The sequence below is a fragment of the Notolepis coatsorum genome (genome assembly GCF_963971535.1).
Source record: "Notolepis coatsorum genome assembly, chromosome: 19".
NCBI lineage: Eukaryota > Metazoa > Chordata > Actinopteri > Aulopiformes > Paralepididae > Notolepis > Notolepis coatsorum.
The window spans coordinates 2,966,454-2,982,153 of NC_140183.1; the positions used below are offsets into that span (position 1 = coordinate 2,966,454).

The 15,700-nt window shown below is 40.9% G+C and overlaps 1 protein-coding gene across 1 annotated transcript in view; it reads right to left on the minus strand.

Moving 5' to 3' along the window:
- Positions 1–15,700, minus strand: part of ttk (ttk protein kinase) — a 61,158-nt gene that overhangs the window by 27,175 nt on the left and 18,283 nt on the right. The window contains exons 7-14 of the mRNA XM_084336913.1: positions 11,345–11,459; positions 10,836–10,917; positions 10,345–10,454; positions 9,587–9,674; positions 7,002–7,104; positions 3,932–4,154; positions 3,291–3,397; positions 2,258–2,401 (exon numbers count right to left, since the gene is read on the minus strand). Coding sequence (XP_084193039.1) covers positions 2,258–2,401; positions 3,291–3,397; positions 3,932–4,154; positions 7,002–7,104; positions 9,587–9,674; positions 10,345–10,454; positions 10,836–10,917; positions 11,345–11,459 — 972 coding nt within the window. The remainder of the gene's footprint in view (positions 1–2,257; positions 2,402–3,290; positions 3,398–3,931; positions 4,155–7,001; positions 7,105–9,586; positions 9,675–10,344; positions 10,455–10,835; positions 10,918–11,344; positions 11,460–15,700) is intronic.

A 15,700-nucleotide genomic window follows, 5' to 3' on the forward strand; every position in this document is an offset into this window, starting at 1 on the left:
TTTTCTTCACAGTTGCAGATAAAGATTAGGCTACACTAATATTATAGCATTAAAAGAACCTGATTAGTTATATTCATTAAAGAAAGTTGATTTAATTGATTTAGTTGGGCTGGGGCTTCTCCCTGGGCTGGGTCTGGGGCTGGAAAGTTAATTTAATTAAAAAAGAATACAAATTTAATCAGATTAATCACTTTATTCAAATTGAGGATTTAGTTGTGGATATTAAAAACGAAGGTTTGAACGTTCGTTCGAAAAACCCTGACGAAGTTCGAATCCCAAAAACAGGGTTCGGGGACAGCCTTAGGTCAACATTTTGGTATATCACTGGGGGCAGTGTGTTTATTTCTCCATTTAGGGGAGCAAAGCATTTGTTTCACTGCATATATTAACAGCTTAGTAGTTGTTTAACCCGTTAAGCCCTAGACATATTTGCAGATAATTTGCCTAAAAGTACATACCCAAGTAAATGGAAGATTGATCCACTTCTACAAGTTCCATTTGCATGTTATTGTTATCTAGGGACATCTATGACTTCAGGGAATGTATGTATTCCCAGTGTCCGGAATATTGTGTCTGTTACTATGCTTGAGAATATAAATAATAAAAAAATCTCATCTTTGATGGTGAATAACACCATGCCCACGATGACTAAAAGCAGAAAGATGCCACTGAGCTCATTCAGCAACTTCTTCCAAAGACCATGAATGAAATCTACTGTAAGTACAGTTACTTTTGTATAATGTCCATAGCTCTGGCATTTTTCACCAGATTGCGACATGTTTTCTTGTAGACGTTCACAGAAAGGTAAAGAAACAATATGTTGTATTTGATGGCAATAACGTTCGGGTTTGTTCAACCCGTGAGATATAAATCACGAAAACAACGTCAATATATATTTTTTCACGTCAGCCGGCTGCAGCTTTGACAGTGGCTGGTATGAGCTGGGTAGTGTAGTTTTATGAAATTTCCCTGGGTCTCCTCTTTCTTAGGACTACAACGATTTCATGACAGCGTCATTTTCTCGCATCTAAATCATCCGGTTTCCCATGCAATGTGGAGATTTTTATAAACTCATATTTCACTTAACACTTAATAGGGCTAGGATCTTTACTCTTGGCTACATTTGAAAAATAAACACAACATTACTTAATACGGACTGTATTGTTCCATTTATGACCGGGACAAGATTTATTTTACGTCACTAATAAATTTTAGGCCAATGTTCTGAAAATAAGCCTAAGAGGTTAAAATTAGGGATGTCCCGATCGCATTTTTTTGCTCCCGATCTGATCCCGATCATGTGATTTTGAGTATCTGCCGATACCGATCTTTCCCATTAGTAACCAATTTTACGCATTTGTCAGAAACTGGCAAAGCGAGACAAGCCCCTATGTTGCCTCAATAGCCCCAGTCGAGCGTGGCGGCTCACATTACATTCACCCTGAGCCCCTGAGAATGTGCTTCAAACGAGAAATATTCAAAGTTTCAATCTGTTTGCACATTAGTATACATTCAGTGTTCGACTTACGTAATGATTTGCTCCATTTTGGTCTGAAACGCCGACAATACTCCTCAAAGCGAATGTTGACGTTATCCAGGTGAACGTTCTTCATTCAAGCGAGGCATTGCAATCAATACAGCTGTTTGGCAAAGCACCAGCCGCCTCCCCCATTCCTTTGCTCGCTCTAGTCACATAACGTGACATATTAGATTGGTCGTGTTGAACGCAGCTCTGTTCTTTCCTCCACGCGGAACGTCCGCCTTGCAAACATTGCAACTGGCTATTGGACTGGCTTCGGTTTCAATTTTAAAATGCTTCCAAACTTCTGACATTTTGTCTAGCTGCTCCGAGTCATCAGGTGTTGCGGGAGCGACGCGCTGTGAGCTTGTAGGTCAGCTATTTTTCGGCATACGTCACTGTCGTGCGACGGTGTAAATCAAAGGAAATGCGTTTGTTTTGGCAAATTCTTCTGCTCTGTGAGACAATAAATAAATTAATGATGATATGTCATTTAAAACTAGGGCCTCAGTATGAGTTTAAGACGTGAACATTTAAAATGCCTAGTTAAAATCATTGCTAAACAAACGTAGTGCTGAAAATACACACTTGACTGCAGTTTTGATAGGGTTAGGGTCTTTACTCTTGGCTACATTTGAAAAAGAAACATCACTTAATACGGACTCTAAAGAGAGTTACTGAACCATCCCTGGAAATCGACGACTCACCGTAGCTGGCCTGATAGAATACAAACTGTACCTGGGGGTGACTCTGCCTCCTCGGGGGGAAGCAGCCGTTTCTGCCCAGCGTTCAGGTTGCGGATGGCCTCCTTCAGCTGCTCGGCTGGGCTGGCTCTCAGTGACTGGGCTTTGTGAAGGATGGAAGACGCTTTGTTTACATTGCCTTCAAGGGGAACAGGGGACAGAAGATGAGCACATAAACGTCATCAGCATTTCAAGTAAGAGACACTTCGGTATGGGGAGCTCCAGTAGCTCACCACGTACCGCGAGTGCTATTTCAGCGCCGTGGACAACCGCGCTTGCGCGGATCTGGGGCTGAGCGCGTTCGAATCCCGGACGGCAGCCGTGCCTTTCCCAGAGTGTCTTTCCCCCCCATCTGAACCCTTTCAGCCTGCTTCTGTCGGTCGAACTTGACCAAGTATGAATGCGAAGAAAAAGCGATAAACGCTAAAAGAACCAGGTGACTGGTCAAAGTTTAAAAAAAAAAAAGAGACACTTCGGTAGATGCAGATACAGACCGATATACTCGACACACATACGTTCCTTTCTGCCCCGGTGATGTATACTGCGAACAGGTCTAGACTAGGGATGTCCGATATTATGGGCCTACCGATATTATCGGCCGATATCGGCATTAAAATGTGATATCGGAAAATATCGGTATTGGTTTCCAATTTTTTTACATTTCTATAACCTTTATTTACCCAGGCAAGCAAGTAAGAACAAATTCTGATTTTATTTATTGTCAAAAGTATGCATAATGTTGTGTTAATTCCACAACAAGAGATATGTAATGTTAATGACCTGAAATTATTCCATTTTTGGGGGGGGAAACCTTGCATATATCGGTATCGGTTGATATCGGTATCGGAAATAAGAGTTGGAAAATATCTGTATCAGTAAAAAAGCCAATATCGAGCATCCCTAGTCTAGACTAATCCTCTCTCACACACACACATGACGAGGCTACGCAGTAGTCATCTGACACAGTCCTCATTTCAAATGATCACAAAGAATCACTTCAACAGAGTCATAATGATAATATACACTACCTTGAGAGACTTCAAACTGGGCGTATGCAATGTGGACGAAGGCAAAGCCTTTGCAGTAGCATCTGGCGGCCGTGAACTGGTCCCGGGCGTCGTCTGCGTCCTCCATCCTGCAGAAGACGAGACGGATAACGGGTGCTAGGACCGGGCAATATTCACAATGTTTTTTTTTTTTTTTTTTTTTTATGTTAGTCATGAATAGAAGGATTGTTAAAAAAAATTAGAAAAATAATAGGTATTCATCAGAACACTTGATCTGTAGGGTCTCGCAAAATCCAGGGAACACAGGGGCAGCCATGCTGCCTGATGTCCCCCGGGTGAAAAAGACCCAGCTTCACTCTGCGACGCCATAAAATCCACTCTGCCACTCTCAAAGCAGGCGGAGGAACAGACGTCGGAATATTCACAATGTTTATCATAAAGTGTATATTGTTTAATATATGATGTCATTGTTTAATTTGTAATATATATATATATACACACACAGTACATCCATTTATTTGTTAATTTACATCAATAATGGTGATACAATTTATCGTCTAATATTTAATGAATGATTAAGAATAAAAAAAGTCAGTTTTCTCCCAAAATTATTTAAGAGAATCGTCAATGGAACACTACACACTTCAACCCCCCTCACTCACCCAATCAGCTCGGCGTATCTGACCAGCATCCTGGCGTAGCTCTGGTTGGAGCTGTACCTCCCGATGTGTAATCTGCCCAGGACCTTTTTGTAGTAGTCTCGGAGTTTGGTGAAGAGGCTGTGGTCCGAGTGCGGGTCGCCCCTCTTCTCCAGACTCAGGAGATACGACCGACACGACTCAGGGGAATTTGAACTAAGAATCTGTTTGAAATTGCACGAGGTATCTGACGGGAGAAAGACGGAACAGATCAATGAATATAGCATAATCACTAACCGGTAACACAGTCTGTGGTAGCACAATTAATCCAGTTTCATTTTTAAATCACAATTTTGGCTTCTTTTTTAAATGTCTATGGTAACTTGTACAAGATGACAGAAAGGCAGCCTTTGGTCGAGAAGAAAGGTAGGACAAATTCAGTCGCCGTCATATGATGTTCTCAAAATCAATGAGTAATCGTTTTTAATAATTGCGATTTAAATATCAAACTAAAATGATTGTGATTATGATTTTTGCCATAATCAAGCAGCCCTACTGTATGGTACAGGTATCAGCATTGATCCAGCCCCTGAATACTCTGTAGAGATTGGCATCGGTGCACCCTTGAAAAATGACTGCTCTATATAGTGAGAATGTCCACACGGTATAGTGTTGCGTTACAAGCTTCATGTGTTGTTCATGGTTGGATGATGAACTAAAAGAATATATGATAGAACGTAATCGAGCTAAATTAATAGCAAATACATCAGGTTATAAATCAGACTGGGAGGTATATTGTAAATTAAGAAATGTTGTTACAAAATGTAATAAAAAGAAGAAGAAAATGTATTATGAAAATAGGTTTAATTATATTAAAAATGACAGTAAATTATTATGGAATACTCTAAATGAAATAATGGGCAGGAATAAGAAACATACCCCATCCTTTGAAACAGAAGGAAAATTCCTCACCAAACCAGTTGAGATTGCTAATCATATTAACAATTATTTTATTGGAAAAGTAGATAATTGAAGGAATAATATGCAAACAATAGACAATGAAAATTTGTATTTATTAATAAAGAATAAAATAATGGAAGATAAAAATTGTAAATTTTATTTTGATAGTGTGACTATAAGTAATGTAGAACATATGTTAAGTACCACTAAAAACAAACCACCAGGTGTTGACGGTCTTGACGGGAAACTTCTGAAATTGGTCCCTGATTTAATTGCCCCTGCTATCTGTCATATTATAAATCAATCATTTAGTGAATGTTTGTATCCGCAACAGTGGAAAACTGCCAACGTAATACCACTGCCAAAAAAATTGAAATTGCCATTCTCAGGATCTAATAGTCGTCCCATAAGTTTACTGCCAGTTTTAAGTAAACTGATGGAAAGAATAGTAAGTGAACAGATTAAATGCTACTTTTCTTTTAACACATTAACCACTGATTTTCAACATGCATATCGTGAAGGACATTCAACAACGACTGCTTTAACCCAAATGACGGATGATTGGCTGAGAGATAGATAAAAAGAAAATGGTTGGCGCTGTCTTGCTTGATTTTACTGCAGCATTCGACATCATAGATCACAAATTCTTACTTAAAAAACTTGAATGTTACGGTTTCTCCTCATCTGCACTATCTTATCTTGGATTCAAACTTATTTAGCAAACCGGAAACAAATATTTTTTTTAATGGGAGTTACTCAGAAGTTAAAACGGTAAGGTGTGGAGTACCCCAAGGAAGTTGCCTTGGGCCTTTGCTCTACACCATATTTACAAATGACATGCCTCTTGTCCTAAATAAGTCCTATATTTCTATGTATGCGGATGATTCAACGATTTACACATCAGCCTCAACAGCCAATGAATTAAATACGGTCCTAAAGGCAGAGTTGCAATCAGTGATGGAATGGATAAAGAATAACAAACTAGTTCTAAACATATCAAAGACAAGTAGCATAATTTTCGGTTCAAACCATACTGAACGAACCCAGTCTTGAAACTTTTGATAAGTGATGTCATGTGGTAATTAATCAAGTCCAGGAGACTAAACTCCTAGGGGTAACATTAGACAGTAAATTGTCATGGTCACACCATATAAACAATATAGTAGTGAAAATGGGAAGAGGGATTTCTGTTGTTAAAAGATGTGCTCATTTGTTACCACAAAATTCTATCAAACAGGTAATTCAAGCTCTGGTTGTCAAATCTTGACTATTGTCCTGCAGTATGGTGGAATGTAACGACGAATAAACTGAAAAAATTGCAAATGGTACAAAACAAAGCAGCACGTATAGCGCTTCGCTGTGAGTACAGAACTAATGTTGCAGCAATGCACAGTTGTTTAACTTGGTTACTTGTCAAACATAAATTAGTCTGCTCACTCCTTGTATTCACTAGGAATATTCTTGTTACAAAGATACCCTCAATTTTATATAACAATTTATCTATAAGTCTTGACAGACAACCATTCCACCAGACATGCTTCTGCACGAGGTTTTACACTTCCAAAAGTGAGGTCGAATGCAATGAAGCGAACTGTCATGTTCCGTGGTATGAAGGAATGGAACTCTCTTCCCAGACATGTTAAGCAGGAGAATAGTAAATGTCGTTTCAAAATCGTGGTAAAACAACATTTTCAACCAAAGAAATTGACATTCCCTAATAGATAGTGTGTACGTAAATGAAAATGTATGTGTCTGATAAAGAGATAGGTATATATAGATGAAAAGGCATGTGTCTGATAGGGATATATTATTAAAAGATTGTATAATTGGCCGATATGAACATAGATAATGTATGTAAAAGCTGGATAGTATATTATGCTGTATTGTACCGGTATTATGAATTAATTATGAGTAGGTATAATTGTATTGTATTATGAATTCATGAGGCGTATGTATTGTATTATAAATTTGATTAGGGTTTTTATTGTCGTTTTAATTGTCTGTATGACATGTGAATGTTGCGAGTGTATAAGTCTGTAACTGTATTTTACGTGTTATGGACCCCAGGAAGAATAGCCCCAGCACTGCCGTGGCTAATGGGGATCCAAATAAACTGAAAGTGAAACTGTTGTACCTTCCATCCTCTTGTCCCGTCTGTAAAGGAGTGTGGTGGTGGTGGAGTCCACCATGGACGAGAGCTCCTCCCACGGCCGCATCTCTGGGCTGACGGTGGGCGGCTGAGAACATTAACACAAGAGGGAGGAGCTGGAATATATATCTTACTAGGACAACTTGGACATTAGTGGGCGACCAATCAATTGAGCAGATATTTTTACAATTTTGAGATCATCTGCATAAGAATTCCTGCGCTAACAAGGGGGACGATAAACTAAATGTCTGCGGACATTGCGCTTGTTGTGTGCTCGCTTTTCTCCCTCCCTCTGTGCGTTTGTCTGTGCTTCAATGCACCAAGCTAACTGTGCACAGTCAGTGTTACTTTAATAAGATGGTAGTGGATTCAATGCACCAAGCTAACTGTGCAGTGTGGATTCAATGCACCAAGCTAACTGTGCACAGTGTTACTTTAATGAGAGTGGATTCAATGCACCAAGCTAACTGTGCAGTGTGGATTCAATGCACCAAGCTAACTGTGCACAGTGTTACTTTAATGAGAGTGGATTCAATGCACCAAGCTAACTGTGCAGTGTGGATTCAATGCACCAAGCTAACTGTGCACAGTGTTACTTTAATGAGAGATGGTAGTGGATTCAATGCACCAAGCTAACTGTGCAGTGTGGATTCAATGCACCAAGCTAACTGTGCACAGTGTTACTTTAATGAGAGTGGATTCAATGCACCAAGCTAACTGTGCAGTGTGGATTCAATGCACCAAGCTAACTGTGCACAGTGTTACTTTAATGAGTGGATTCAATGCACCAAGCTAACTGTGCAGTGTGGATTCAATGCACCAAGCTAACTGTGCAGTGTGGATTCAATGCACCAAGCTAACTGTGCACAGTGTTACTTTAATGAGAGATGGTAGTGGATTCAATGCACCAAGCTAACTGTGCAGTGTGGATTCAATGCACAAAGCTAACTGTGCACAGTGTGGATTCAATGCACCAAGCTAACTGTGCACAGTCAGTGTTACTTTAATGAGAGATGGTAGTGGATTCAATGCACCAAGCTAACTGTGCAGTGTGGATTCAATGCACCAAGCTAACTGTGCACAGTGTTACTTTAATGAGAGATGGTAGTGGATTCAATGCACCAAGCTAACTGTGCACAGTGTTTAATGAGATGGTAGTGGATTCAATGCACCAAGCTAACTGTGCACAGTGTTTAATGAGATGGTAGTGGATTCAATGCACCAAGCTAACTGTGCACAGTGTTTAATGAGATGGTAGTGGATTCAATGCACCAAGCTAACTGTGCACATTGTTTAATGAGATGGTAGTGGATTCAATGCACAGTGTTTAATGAGATGGTAGTGGATTCAATGCACAGTGTTTAATGAGATAGTACTGGATTTGTGGGATAGAATCTTCGCTCCATCACCTTGTCGTCGCCTCAAATGTTAGTCACTTGGTAGATGATGGTAGATGAGCAGGCTGTGCGCGAGTGAACAATTTAAACTAAGTGTACCACAGAAACAGAGTGCAAATCTACTTAAGCAAACGGAAAAACAATGCAGACAGACGATAACATAATAGTGTTAAATAAATGTTTAAGTTAAGTCACGACACAAATCGGAACAATTCAGCATTTAAAGAGAAGGAATTTAAGTTGTTTTGTGCAACCGGCCAATGACCTCACATTCAATCTTTGCCGACATAACGAGGTCACAAATGGGCTCAGTGTTGACTCACTTTAAGGTGGAGGATGGGCTCAGTGTTGACTCACTTTAAGGTGGAGGATGGGCTCAGTGTTGACTCACTTTAAGGTGGAGGATGGGCTCAGTGTTGACTCACTTTAAGGTGGAGGATGGGCTCAGTGTTGACTCACTTTAAGGTGGAGGATGGGCTCAGTGTTGACTCACTTTAAGGTGGAGGATGGGCTCAGTGTTGACTCACTTTAAGGTGGAGGATGGGCTCAGTGTTTACTCACTTTAAGGTGGAGGATGGGCTCAGTGTTGACTCACTTTAAGGTGGAGGATGGGCTCAGTGTTGACTCACTTTAAGGTGGAGGATGGGCTCAGTGTTGACTCACTTTAAGGTGGAGGATGGGCTCAGTGTTGACTCACTTTAAGGTGGAGGATGGGCTCAGTGTTGACTCACTTTAAGGTGGAGGATGGGCTCAGTGTTGACTCACTTTAAGGTGGAGGATGGGCTCAGTGTTGACTCACTTTAAGGTGGAGGATGGGCTCAGTGTTTACTCACTTTAAGGTGGAGGATGGGCTCAGTGTTTACTCACTTTAAGGTGGAGGATGGGCTCAGTGTTGACTCACTTTAAGGTGGAGGATGGGCTCAGTGTTGACTCACTTTAAGGTGGAGGATGGGCTCAGTGTTGACTCACTTTAAGGTGGAGGATGGGCTCAGTGTTGACTCACTTTAAGGTGGAGGATGGGCTCAGTGTTGACTCACTTTAAGGTGGAGGATGGGCTCAGTGTTGACTCACTTTAAGGTGGAGGATGGGCTCAGTGTTGACTCACTTTAAGGTGGAGGATGGGCTCAGTGTTGACTCACTTTAAGGTGGAGGATGGGCTCAGTGTTGACTCACTTTAAGGTGGAGGAAATCTCCATCGGCGACATTATTTTTGGCAGACGAGAGGCTGGACATGAAACTGGCACTGGAGCCAGACGTTTGCCTGAAACAGAAAGAAACCAATAAAGACACAAGATGTTGCAGAATAACAACGTGTACCAGAGGACATGACAGTGAAGTCATTACAGATTACAGTTGTTACGGTTTAATTACACAGGTGATTGTCCTTAAAAATAGCAAAGAAAATTATAATTATTGAGACCTGGGTGATATGGCTAAAACACCACTATATTTTCATTACTTTTTGACAGTATGATCATTTGTTAGTATGGGTTTCTTTCCAATACAAATGCAAGATCTTATTGATGTATTATTTTCTGTAATGAAATTGTAATGGTGTGACTTTTCAAATGGTCCCGTTATCCAATTTCCATTGCAAATTATTTTAGAATACTGCCACACTGTGCAATTTCTATATTGGGTATTGTAGAAACGCATGGCGTTGTGTGTGGATCTATACCATAATCGTGAGGCTCTGGAAGTGATGGGGAGCTAAATGGTTGCCATGCTGCATTGGATGCCATCTTTTGGCGCATCACTTACATTAATTTGCATCTGATTTTTGATCCGTCAATATACAGTCAACTGGAGTGATAGTCTACAAATGGTGGCTTAGTAACGTTAACAACCCCCCCCCCCCCCCCCCAGTGTATAGATATAATATCAGCACGAAAAATAAAAATTCCGACCCCCCAGCGCTAGTGAACAGTTACCTGGACAAGCTGCCGGGGACCACAGCATCACTCCTCTTAGCAGACACCACATCACCAGAATCACCATCCGACTCTGGGATTAAAATGGGCACTAAGGGAACTCTCCCTGGCTGGAAAACAAAAAGGTCAGAGGTCAGCCCAAGCCTCAGGAACAGCTTGTTCACCCTCAGTCATCTCTCTCTGAACCCCGATGACAGCCCCCAACCCCCCATACCATATCAACTCTGGACCCCACTGCCTATACTACTATTCGTACATACCTGCATATATACACTATATCTATACAAACCCTTTTATACCTCTTATCACTATACATAATACATACACCTCAGTCATTAGCACTATTACCCATTTTATATACAATCCAGTTTAATCATATGTACATTATATTATGATTGCACTCTGGTTAGATGCCACTGTACTTGTACTGTACTTGTGCTGTATAATGACAATAAATTAGAATCTAATGTAAAATACTCAAGACTCCTCACCAAGCCAACGACCCTCCTCCGCTGAGAACTCGACCTCCATCCTGGCAACTGGTCGTCCGAAGATCCGTTCAGAGAGTCCCTTCTGAGGGTCCCAGGAACCAGTGGGAACAACCAAACGATGGTTAATTATTACCGATTCAATGATAATGTGACGTAAATAGGGATGTCCGATATTATCGGCCGATATTGGCATAAAAATGTGATCTCGGAAAATATCGGTATCGGTTTTCAAAAAATATATATTTATATATATATATATATATATTTTTACATTTATTTAACCTTTATCTACCTAGGCAAGTAAGTAAGAACAAATTATTATTTTATTTATTGTCAAAGTATGCATAATGTGGGGGGGGGGGGACCCTGCATATATCGGTATCGGTTGATATCGGTATCGGAAATTAAGAGTTGGACAATATCGGTATATCGGTAAAAAAGCCAATATCGAGCATCCCTAGATGTAAATGATTATGTTATACTTAAATCAAATAAGAAATTAGTATTACCCTGTCCAAGAAACACTGGATAGTTGCAAGTCATCGGTCCCGTCTGATATTCTGCAGACCTTTTTAAATTCAGGGCAGTTTTTGGCAGAAGCCTGCCCGGCGCAGTGACCTAGTACTGGACGAGACAAAACACAGGTAAATATAATAGAACCAAAAGGCCTTAACGATAGTCTATCACTATGAGAGAACTAGTTCCTAACTGTAAACAAGACTAGGCAAGCCTAGTTAAGGGGAACACAACACTCTCATGATGCATGTTTCAAAGACCGGGGGAGTCAGTTGGTCGACGATAGCACTCCATTTGCGGGTGGTGGTGTGCAACCAAATATGTAACGGTGGAGGTAAGGCTGAGCCCGAACGTTCGTTCGTTACGCTGGCATTCAGACTTTAATTAATGGGTTCGAACGTTCGGGGGGAAAAAATATCCGCTTTTGGGTGAAACGTTTGGTGCACACGCAACGCGACCCGGGAGGTGGGGACGGTATAGCGGGTTACACACAACATAGCAGTGCTCAGAGCCGTGCGGCTCTGGCAGTGCTCAAGCACCATGCCCAAAATATCCACCGTTTGCAACAACCTAACTCTGAAGTACGATTTCAAACGAGTGGGAACTACTGGGATATGTCTTGGAAACAAAAGAACTGGAGATAAAACATTGTGGAGTAAACATCGCGCAACGCCTGGATGAAGTGGCTGGTTTGACCACGCAAAAGTGAAAGACTGCTGCTCACTTGACCGCAGTGTATGGCATACTCAACTAAAAGTGAGTGCGTTATATGATATTACCGGTATGTTTGACTGCCGTCTTTTCCCTTTATTTTCTTCTGAGTGCTTTGTTTACATGAACAGCCACCACTGTAAACAATTTTTTTTTCACCGATAGACTATGCAATGCCGCCCCTAGCCCCTTACGTGACTGCGATCTGCAAGCCAGGACGCAGTCACGTAAGGAGCTATGCTGCACCCCGTAAAATCTATAATAATACAATTAAATAATAAAAAAAAACGAACGTTCGAAGGTCCGTTCGGAAAAACCGTGGCGAACGTTCAAACACTAAAAACAGGTGGAGTGTAAATCTGCCAGCCAGCACCTAATGACCAGTGGACAAAACCAACGACAATGTCGGCCTACAGGCTAAAAGCCATGGGAGCTCTTCTTGTTGACTAATAATTACCAGCATGGACAGTAATGTTCATAATGTTCGATGCGTTTGGTCACAGTGATGCGTTTTGTATAGACCATGTGATCGTGGTGTTTGTATGGACATTGGACCATAATGGTCGTGGTGTTTGTATGGACATTGGACCATAATGGTTGTGGTGTTTGTATGGACATTGGACCATAATGGTCGTGGTGTTTGTATGGACATTGGACCATAATGGTCATGGTGTTTGTATGGACATTGGACCATAATGGTTGTGGTGTTTGTATGGACATTGGACCATAATAGTCATGGTGTTTGTATGGACATTGGACCATAATGGTCGTGGTGTTTGTATGGACATTGGACCATAATGGTCGTGGTGTTTGTATGGACATTGGACCATAATGGTCGTGGTGTTTGTATGGACATTGGACCATAATGCTGTGGTGTTTGTATGGACATTGGACCATAATGGTTGTGGTGTTTGTGTCAAATAGTGTACAAACTCTCTACTCGGTGCACCACAGGCGTACGCCGGCTTGGTAACGGACCCAGTCAGTTAGTCAGTCAGTCGGGGACATTAGCTATTGTAGGCCAGTCCTCCGGGGGCCAACTGTGTTTAACCTCTTAACAGGCGCCCCCCAAAAATGGCAATTTTTTAACTTGAACTTGAGGACTGCATACTTTTTTTCCAAGCCAAAATACTATACTTTATACTTATAGCACACATGCATGAGCCTGGTCTCTTTTGAAAGATGACATTCTGAAGTTTGTTACACGTTACTCATGTTTTTCTGTAGTAGTTGCAATATCCAGAAGTAGTATATCGGGGGGGGGGGAAATGGTATGGCTGAAAAGAAAACACCCTGTCGATAGCCTGAAGTCTTGTATAGTACATGTCCACATTTCATAAAAATCCATTCAGAAATGAGTGATTAGGAGCAATTTTGGTTAAAAAATTTAAATAAAAAGGTCTGCCGAAAACCATTTCCTCATTGACTCCAATGCATTCAGCGAAAATGTCTCTTCCCGTTTGCGCTCGTGACTTTTCACATAGATCCCTGATTCACTCATTCCCACGTGGGGTATCATTGGAAAGCCACACTCATGGGTTACAACTCTTTTCAAAAAATTTCAAGATCGCCAAATGATGAGTGGTATTTGAAAAAATTAAAAGTCTGCCGTGTACTTCGGCGCACGCCTCACATATCGGCATGCAACTCGAAAACCGATGAACGGATTTTGTCGCCTGGAATGGCAATGGACAGATAGAGCTTTAATTATATATATATTGTATTAAAAAATATGCACACCCGAGCCGCTAGAGGTCACCAAAGTGGCGTGTTGCGCCGGTGGGCAAATCGTCCTCAAGAGGGCCTGGGGCGGGGCGTTGCACGTTAAGAGGTTAATACATGCAGGGGAGGAATGCACACCGAGGTAAAGTTCCTAAGGTCAAGTCAGTTTTATTTCACCAATGTTTCTTCTGGGTCCCATAATAAAATTGTATGCATATGGAGTAAGAGTGCAATTTCATTATCCAGCTGTGTTTAATAACATGACAGTGGAACTAGGCTGCTATAACAACATGACACTGGAACTAGGCTGCTATAATAACATAACACTGGAACTAGGCTGCTATAATAACATGACACTGGAACTAGGCTGCTATAATAACATGACAGTGGAACTAGGCTGCTATAATAACATGACACTGGAACTAGGCTGCTATAATAACATGACACTGGAACTAGGCTGCTATAATAACATGACACTGGAACTAGGCTGCTATAACAACATAACAGTGGAACTAGGCTGCTATAATAACATGACACTGGAACTAGGCTGCTATAACAACATGACACTGGAACTAGGCTGCTATAATAACATAACACTGGAACTAGGCTGCTATAATAACATGACAGTGGAACTAGGCTGCTATAATAACATGACACTGGAACTAGGCTGCTATAATAACATGACACTGGAACTAGGCTGCTATAACAACATAACAGTGGAACTAGGCTGCTATAATAACATGACACTGGAACTAGGCTGCTATAACAACATGACACTGGAACTAGGCTGCTATAATAACATAACACTGGAACTAGGCTGCTATAATAACATGACAGTGGAACTAGGCTGCTATAATAACATGACACTGGAACTAGGCTGCTATAATAACATGACACTGGAACTAGGCTGCTATAATAACATGACACTGGAACTAGGCTGCTATAATAACATGACACTGGAACTAGGCTGCTATAATAACATAACACTGGAACTAGGCTGCTATAATAACATAACACTGGAACTAGGCTGCTATAATAACATAACACTGGAACTAGGCTGCTATAATAACATAACAGTGGAACTAGGCTGCTATAATAACATAACAGTGGAACTAGGCTGCTATAATAACATGACAGTGGAACTAGGCTGCTATAATAACATAACACTGGAACTAGGCTGCTATAATAACATGACAGTGGAACTAGGCTGCTATAATAACATAACACTGGAACTAGGCTGCTATAATAACATAACACTGGAACTAGGCTGCTATAATAACATAACACTGGAACTAGGCTGCTATAATAACATAACACTGGAACTAGGCTGCTATAATAACATGACACTGGAACTAGGCTGCTATAATAACATAACAGTGGAACTAGGCTGCTATAATAACATGACACTGGAACTAGGCTGCTATAACAACATGACACTGGAACTAGGCTGCTATAATAACATGACACTGGAACTAGGCTGCTATAATAACATAACAGTGGAACTAGGCTGCTATAACAACATGACAGTGGAACTAGGCTGCTATAATAACATAACACTGGAACTAGGCTGCTATAATAACATAACAGTGGAACTAGGCTGCTATAATAACATAACACTGGAACTAGGCTGCTATAATAACATGACACTGGAACTAGGCTGCTATAATAACATAACAGTGGAACTAGGCTGCTATAATAACATAACACTGGAACTAGGCTGCTATAATAACATGACACTGGAACTAGGCTGCTATAATAACATGCCACTGGAACTAGGCTGCTATAATAACATGACAGTGGAACTAGGCTGCTATAATAACATGACACTGGAACTAGGCTGCTATAATAACATAACACTGGAACTAGGCTGCTATAATAACATGACACTGGAACTAGGCTGCTATAATAACATGACA